At 28.6% G+C, this 8,561-nt stretch overlaps 2 protein-coding genes across 2 annotated transcripts in view; one reads left to right on the top strand and one right to left on the bottom strand.

The window, feature by feature from the left end:
- LOC101497620 (endo-1,4-beta-xylanase 4) overlaps positions 1-1,413 on the top strand; it is a 2,773-nt gene extending 1,360 nt beyond the window's left edge. Inside the window, exons 7-8 of the mRNA XM_004500677.4 lie at positions 19-657; positions 927-1,413. Of these exons, the coding sequence (XP_004500734.1) occupies positions 19-657; positions 927-1,262 (975 nt within the window). The 3' untranslated portion in view covers positions 1,263-1,413. The remainder of the gene's footprint in view (positions 1-18; positions 658-926) is intronic.
- Positions 1,414-1,752: 339 nt separating this feature from the next.
- LOC101497953 (uncharacterized) lies at positions 1,753-3,117 on the bottom strand. Its single transcript, XM_004500678.4, has one exon. The coding sequence runs from the start codon at positions 2,947-2,949 to the stop codon at positions 1,996-1,998; it is 954 nt and encodes a 317-aa protein (XP_004500735.1). The 5' UTR covers positions 2,950-3,117; the 3' UTR covers positions 1,753-1,995.
- Between the last annotated feature and the right edge of the window lie 5,444 nt (positions 3,118-8,561).

Raw genomic sequence — 8,561 nt, 5'->3', positions numbered from 1 at the left:
ATTCCTGCTCCTATACAGGATTGGTTTGTGAAGCGGTTCAATGCTGCAGTGTTTGAAAATGAGCTCAAATGGTATGCCACAGAGCCTCATGAAGGCAAAATCAATTACACCATTTCAGACCAAATGATGCAATTTGTTAGAGCAAACAAAATCATAGCTAGAGGACACAATATATTCTGGGAAGATCCTAAATACACTCCTGCATGGGTTCTTAACCTTACATCTACCCAATTACAATCTGCTATAAATTCTCGAATACAAAGTCTCATGAACCAATACAAACAAGAGTTCATACACTGGGATGTCAGCAATGAAATGCTTCATTTTGATTTCTATGAACAAAGGCTTGGAACCAATGCTACATTTCATTTCTTTGAGGCAGCACATGAATCAGATCCCTTAGCAACTCTGTTTATGAATGACTTTAATGTTGTGGAAACTTGCAATGATGTGAATTCTACTGTTGATGCTTATATCTTAAGGATAAGGGAACTAAGACAACATGGTGTGTTTATGGATGGAATTGGATTGGAGGGTCATTTTACAAAACCAAATCCTCCACTTATCAGAGCTATCTTAGACAAGTTGGCAACATTGGATCTTCCAATTTGGCTTACTGAGATTGATATAAGCAAGACACTTGATAAAGATACTCAGGTAATTATGTAAATAGATAGAGCTATTAATGTTCTTGTAAAAATGAATGAATAAACCAGCAGTAAAATAGTATGTGTGAATAGGCATATCCTCAAAATACTAACCATGGATTACAATTTCAAAATGTATTTGTTAATGCACAAAAATCAGATAATATTTTAATCAATACTTACAATTTAGAATATCAATTTTACTATTAAGTCAAATTCCATTGTTGCGCCTTTTTGGCTTAGTTGAATTTCATTGCTGTCCTTCTTTATAATGTGCAGGCAATTTATTTGGAACAAGTGTTGAGGGAAGGTTTCTCACACCCTTCTGTGAATGGGATAATGCTTTGGACCGCACTTCATCCAAATGGGTGCTACCAAATGTGTCTCACAGACAATGATTTCAATAACTTACCATCAGGTGATGTGGTGGACAAACTTCTTGAAGAGTGGCAAACTGAACGTGTAGAGGGAGTCACGGACGAGCATGGTTCCCATAGTTTTTATGGGTTCTTAGGAGAATATAAAATTAGTGTTGAGTATGGCAATAGAACTATAAATTCAACCTTCTCTCTGTGTAGAGGTGAAGAAACTAGACATGTCACGGTTACACTCTGACTTCATTTTATTTATGAAGCTCCTTAACTTCACTAGAAACTTTAGTTTCAAAATTAATTACTATTATCTATGCATAAATGATTAGATGCATGTCTAATGTCAAATCTGAAAATTTATATATCCTTTCAAGATAATAGACGGTTTGAATCAACGTGTTGTCTTCACAATATTTTGCTCCATCTATAAATACTCTACGGTAATTGACATCTTGACAAGGGAGGGCAAACAAGTGCTATTATTGTATGATGGTTGAATAACCATATATATTGGACAGGCATATGAAAATTTTTTAGAAAGAAAAAATAGGGAGTGCAATTAGCAATCCGCTAAAATTTGGTATCAAAACCTTACAAGCCCAATTAACCAACTCATTCGTAAGGAATCCTTAAGTGTAAATTTCAGCCTATATGGACGGGATTTTTTTATTTATGCGGAAAAAAATGAGAAAGAATAAATTCTTTGAAACTATGATGATTATCATTTATCACAATTTAAGACAACGCAACAGAACATATTGTAGTAATTGGAATTTACAATAAAATTCACAATACACATTTACAAAGCAACATATAAAATAAAAAAATACAAAAACACCACAAATTGCTCGTATGCCGTAACAATTAATTACTGTGATATAAAAACAATGAATCGAAGCAAGTAGCAGCAGAGATATGAAATGAACGAAGAAGAAGAAGAAGAAGAAGAATAAAAGAAAACATAGAACAGAATGAATTCATAGTTTTCCTTCAACCCTCGCATAAGTGAGTCCAACACAGGAATCAACAAAATCCTCATCAATAAAATCCGTTGAAAATATCTGAATCCTATCAGCAAATCCTTTATCAAAACACTGAGCAATAAAAAGCCTAGCATATCCATGAATACGTCTCGTAACAGGTTTGACACACAAAACAGGATTATCCGCCACCGGAGTAACCGTATTCTCCACCCTATAAAAATATTTCCTGGCCGTAACCGGTGGTTGTTCACTCAAATGTTTCAAATTTCCATCGAATTTCGTGGATGGAAGATCCGTGTTAATCCAATTATCCTTCAAAAAACCCGCACTCCACAGAACACTCCCTGCTTTAGGCTGTGGCGATTTTCTCGGTTTCCAAACACATATAATTCTCTTCGGTAACAATTCCGCAACGGTTTTTCCAAATACATGATCATCCTGTGGAATCAAATACTCACCTAATTGTTCCTCTAAATACTTATCGAATTCAGGTGGATCCTCGTGACCAAACTCCGTTCTAATTTCAAGAATTATAATCTCAGAATTTGTCTCAGATAAGAATTTTTTAACATCATCGATCACAACATCGACGCTGTAAGTCACCAGAATTCCGTGGCACACGTGTCGATCTTCTTGAACACGTATGTCGATAACACGTGTACCTTTTTCGAGCTGTTTGTATATTGATAAAGATTGGCATTGAGCGAAAGGACGAGTTATAAGTGGGATACCAATTTTGTTCGTTGCTGAATCATGAGTTCCTGGCCACACGATCTGATTGATGTGGATTTTTTCAGGGTTCAGATCGTTCATCCAGTTTTTTCTATCTGTCGGATGGTATTCAGAGCCAGGGTAGTTTTCTCCTGAACTTTTTAGATTCGAAAGATTCTTCTTCTCTGTGTGGATTGTTTTTCTTCTTTCAACTTGTTTTGAGCATTGAGAACCCATCTTCACTGTCACATAAAATTAATATTGTCTTTCTTCTTCTTATAATTCTTCTTCTGCTTTTTCTTGTTGCTTTTTTTTCTTGTTGCAGCTGGACTTTGCTGTTCAACATATAATAACTAAACTGATGAAACTTGTAACTAATAATTAAAGCCTTAACTCCTTCAAAAAAATAATAATAACTTCGTTACTTTATAATATATATGTAATAGTTTCGTTGTATATCACGGCAATTAGGCATGCGATTTATATAATTGGACAAGTGTTGTCGAATTATAAATGGATGATATTATTTAGTGTTTGTTTTATTCAATCAAATAAAAACTTTCTTAAAGATTGGAAGGGGAAGGTCCCCTCTATTACTAGCTTGACTTTTGCAAAGTTGGGGGAGTCATCGCTCTCATTTTAGTCATTTTTGGTGGTGAGTCACAATTGTTGCACATCAATGATTGCTCCACTTTTGTGTCATGATCTTTGTTTTGGTTTTTTTATTCTTGTCCTATCTTATTAAATTGTTATAATATCGTTGTTGTTAAATAATTTCTTCATAAGGATTAATAAAGTCGTTGAAATTATGTGCCAACCCCCAATTGGTCAAAATGAATGCATGGGTGGGACTAATTTATATGCGAATATCACAGCTTGGAAAAATAAAGTTTGTTTTTTTTATGTAAATATCGGTGTGTTATATTATTTTTTCAAAGTTTAACATCTTTGTTAATTTTATTTGGTGTATTTTATCTCATTGATCCTGATGTGTATTTGACTATTTGAGACAGTCTAATTAACACTACTTCAAAAGATAAAGTTTATGATTGAGAGTGGAATCAATTGTTATTTTTTTAAAAGATTAAAGAAAGTTTTATTCATGATAAAGTATACCAAGCATTTAAAAGGTGTACCAACTCCTCCAAAAACAATAATTCCATCCATACAAATTAACGATAATGTAATTCCGGTAGTCAGAAGTGACAGTAAAGGTGATCTCAATCACCAGAAAAATTAACAAGTTTAAATCTCAAAATTTTATTTTAACTATCAAACATATATTGGATTTTTTTTATGATCCAGATTCAGTTGTGTGAATTTATGATTTTCTAAGTACATGGAATTCGGGTCCCAAATAAACACACCCTCCCCAACCAATTCCATCTAAAACATGAAGAAAACAAATATAATAACACTACACCTAATACCAGAAACCAAGAAATATAGACTAAACCAACAAGATAACTTGGAGCTAACGAATATGAATGTGATAAGGTTTTCAGCATTGTCATTCAAATCCTATATATCCAAGACATGCAAAAATGGTAGAGAAAGACTATTAGAGGTGGGGCCACCATGAGAGAGGGACGACTCTAGATAGAGTTAATAAGAAAGATAATCTAATGTGAACCATGTTTAATAGAATTTAGTGAAACTCGGACATCGACTTGATAAAACTATAGATCTGCAGTGTTATATTGATCAAATCATATGATTGAATCGAATTAAATTTAATGATTCACTTGTATGATACCCACTCCCGACAATTGTAAATGTCAAAATAGTCACAAGATAAAGTCAACATAATTTTAAATCATAATAATATATACAAGTTATAAATTTTATTAAGTTATATTATTATATATATTTTATTTTTGGTACAACATAATCTAAACTTGTGAGTTGCCATAGTGGCAAAGCCTTAGACGGATATATTGTGGAGCTGGGTTCGTTCGCATTTGCTCTTTATCAAACTTCACCAGAAACTGCATACAAAAAATCCATTTATATATTATTTTTAGATTAAATATATTTTTAGTCCAATTAAATATATCAACTTTTATTTTTAATCTTTTTAAAAAATTCATTACAACTTTATCCTTCTAAGTTTTCAACTTTAAATATATCAATTTAATTCATGATTTTTTATAAAAGTTCACGTTTAATGTTCTAATTAATTTTTTTTAATGATATATCATTGTTAAAACTTTAAAATAGCATTAGTTTAAAATTTAACTATTTAATTTTAAATATAATAATTTAACCACAAAAAAAAAATCATTTGAAACATGCAGAAGTTCAAAAGAATTTTTTGAAGAGAATAAAAATAAAAATTGGTACATTAATCAAGAAATCAAAAATGTATTTAATTCTATATTTTTTTCTTCTAAAATTAAATCGGTAAATCAAATAAAAACATTAAGAAATTTTTTATTCAGTTACCACTAATTGATAAATAAAATAAAGTCCAACAGTTTAATATCTTATCAACTAATCCATTTTTTTTCTTCATTTTTTTATATATATTTCCATTTTGGTTTTATTTTCATGTAATGGATAGAAATATTTTAAAATTTACTAATATTTTTCATTTTGATATTTATTATGTTTGGCCATTTATTAACATTTTTATTCTCTTTTTTTATCTCAACTCATTTTATTTAAAAGAAGTTAAGACAGTTAAAAATATATATTAAGTTTTTTCTCTTACTTTTTATTTTGTAATCAAATAAGAGAAGAAAATTCTAAATTTATAAAAGGTTAAATATATTTTTAATTCTTTTAAAATTTCAACATTTCAATTTTAATTTCTAGAAAATAAATATATTTTTTAGTACCTCCGCAGTTTTTATGCATGCAGTTTTAATCTCCTGTTTGTTGAGACAAAATCTCTCTAAATTGTTTTAATGATAACAAAATTATTTTAAAGATTATGATTATACTTATGATTTTATATGTGCTCTTTAATGAATCTAAATTAGAAAATACATTAATCATCATATTGATCAAAAGAAATGTATTTGACATAAAATGAAGATAAATATGTACCTGAAGACAAACAATAAAAGGATAAACAAATCAAGAGGATTCAAGACAGATAATGAATAAATGAAATGATGAACGTCTGATGTCGTTCATCCTCTTACATAGGGAATATCCAAAAATGTCATAGTACGAAAAAGTGTTGTACTTGATAAGAAATGCAATGCACTACATCTCTTGAAAAAGAAAAAAGTTAAAAGTACAAGTCATGTCATATCTTATGGAAATATCAAACCTCCTATATGAGGACGAACTGCAAACTCATCATCATAAGCTCTTGCACTACTAGGACAACTGAATGACATTTTTGTAAAGATTAATGACCATGAACATTTAAACAAATTTCTAAGAGTCATTTTATACTTTTCCTCGTGAATGGAGCTTCATAACCTCTATAAAAAGGAGGAGAAATCTTCATAATTCAACACACAACTACTCCTACAAAAAAGAAATACTCAAAGCTAAGAAGAGCAATCTCATCCTCTCTTTGCAGTTTTTATAATTTTTAACTATATCTTTTAGAGCAACCTCTTAGAAAGTTTTGCAAAAGAGGAAGAATCATACTCTCATCACAAATCATTAAATATGTATATTCCAAGTTCTTATAAGTTTGACAATAGTTGTAAATCGAAAAGAAAAATAGTGTAAGCCTGGTGAGGTTGGAAAACAAACACATAAAAGAAAATATCCTTTTAGATGACAATCATTTTGAACTATAATGAAACTCGCAAGTTTGTGAAGAACTGAACGTAATCCATTTTTGGTGAACCAATATAAATTAATGTGTATTATGAAACGCGATAAGTTGCATTATGGAACGCGACCTCTTATTCCTTTAATTTTTTATATTATATTATTAATAAAATAAAAATATTAAAAATTACTAAGTATTTGTTTTTATATAGTACTATTTAATTGATTAAACTCAACTACAAAATATATAACTATAGAGGTTGAGAAGAAATGTCAATAATATTTTTCATTGTGATTGGATACATGACATAATTTATATTTTCTTAACACTTTATTCATATTGTTATTTATTTAAGTTCTAATACATGTATTTATTTAGATGATTTTTCATTAATCTCTATATTTTAAGATTGTGATACCATATTGCTTTTGTATAGAGTCAATATCATTTGTTAGGGATCACATATGACTCATTCTTGTAGACATTAAATACATTAACAATCTTATACACTTCATATATCATATGAATGCACTAAATAATTTTGATGAATAATATAACATGCAACTACAATATGTGGTCGTGATGTAACACTTGGAATTTCTTATGGTCATACCATTTTATTCGAAGGTTGACTTTAAACTCACCAATTAATCACCTATATTTTGAGTTTATTGTTTTGTTCGTCATGCCATAATACATGTTAAATTATAACTTGTTGGTCCTTTTAAGTTATTTTAGATTTCACTTTATTGACTTTTAAATATTTTTTCCGTTTTATTTTGATCTCTGACGTTAAAAATGTTAGACACGTTAGTTTCTCGGATTTTTTAATTTATTTTAATCTATTGAGTTATAAACGGTATACACTTTTATCACTTAAATTACAAATAATAACACACTATTATGTTTGTCAATGTCTAGTGTTTTTAACTTAAAAGAATAAAGTGTCAAATTACAAATAATAACAAACTATTATGTTTATCAATGTCTAGTGTTTTTAACTTAAAAGAATAAAGTGTCAAATTACAAGTAATAACACACTATTATGTTTATCAATGTCTAGTGTTTTTAACTTAAAAGAATAAAGTGTCTAGTATTCACAATTTAAAGGATCAAAGTATCAAAATAAAATTAAAAAACTTTAATTTAAAATATTTAACGTTTACAATTTAAAAGATTAAAATAAAACGACGAAAATTTAAGAGACTAAAATAAAATGTAAAAGTAACTTAGGAGATTACATGTAATTTATTCAATAATATATTATTTGTCTGAATTGAATATGATTAGAGACCGTTGAATTTAGTCTATTCATATTTAATCATCCTCATCAATTTTATAAGCCCTAATTATTAACTCCGACCCACACATGTTGGAGGGACTAAAACAATTTATAATTTAAAAGGTCTCGAAAAAAACAAAGCCCCCTAAAATTTTGTGGGCCTATAGGTCAATTTTTTCAAAAAAAGAATCGATTTTTTTTTTAGATATAAAGTTTTTTGACTTTTCACCGATAAAAAAATTTCGATAAAAGATTTTCATTTTTTTTTTCTCAAGATTTTTTGAGAAAAAAGTATTTTTTTGAATAAAATAAATTTTAAAAATTTTCAAAAACAAAATCTCAAAATTAACAAAATATTGGATCTATAAATCCCTACCTTACGCCCTATAAAATAATGGACTAAGTTTTAAAAACATTATTTTGATAAGAGACTTAATATTAAGAGTTTAATAAAAAAGAATTAAAGGCTTTGAAATTAGGGACTTTGTTTGACTGCTTTAGGTATATCCCACTAAAAGCTAACATTGCTATTCAAGATGGAAAACACTGTTATCAACCATAATAGAAAACGTCATTCCTGCGGCATTAAAAGATGTATTAAACACCAATTTATTGTATTTTTTAAAAAAGAAAATATGTATTTTATTTCCATTTTAATCAATTAAATATTATTTTTATTAATTTATCATTTTTTAATAAAAGTGGCGATATTTACTTAACAATTGGGAATTTGTAAATATGATAATTGAATGATAATATAATCAATTTTAAAATCAAAATATAATTTAATTTATAAAAAAATTAAAAAAATCAGAGATCGGCTCTAAT

Source organism: Cicer arietinum, chromosome 5, assembly GCF_000331145.2.
Source record: "Cicer arietinum cultivar CDC Frontier isolate Library 1 chromosome 5, Cicar.CDCFrontier_v2.0, whole genome shotgun sequence".
In the NCBI taxonomy this organism is placed as follows: domain Eukaryota; kingdom Viridiplantae; phylum Streptophyta; class Magnoliopsida; order Fabales; family Fabaceae; genus Cicer; species Cicer arietinum.
The sequence above is the reverse complement of the archived record's forward strand: the minus strand, read 5'-3'. Positions and strand labels throughout refer to the sequence as shown.

Bases quoted from the DNA above. Each gene is read 5' to 3' on its own strand.
- LOC101497953 (XM_004500678.4), bottom strand. From the start codon at position 2,949: ATGGGTTCTCAATGCTCAAAACAAGTTGAAAGAAGAAAAACAATCCAC.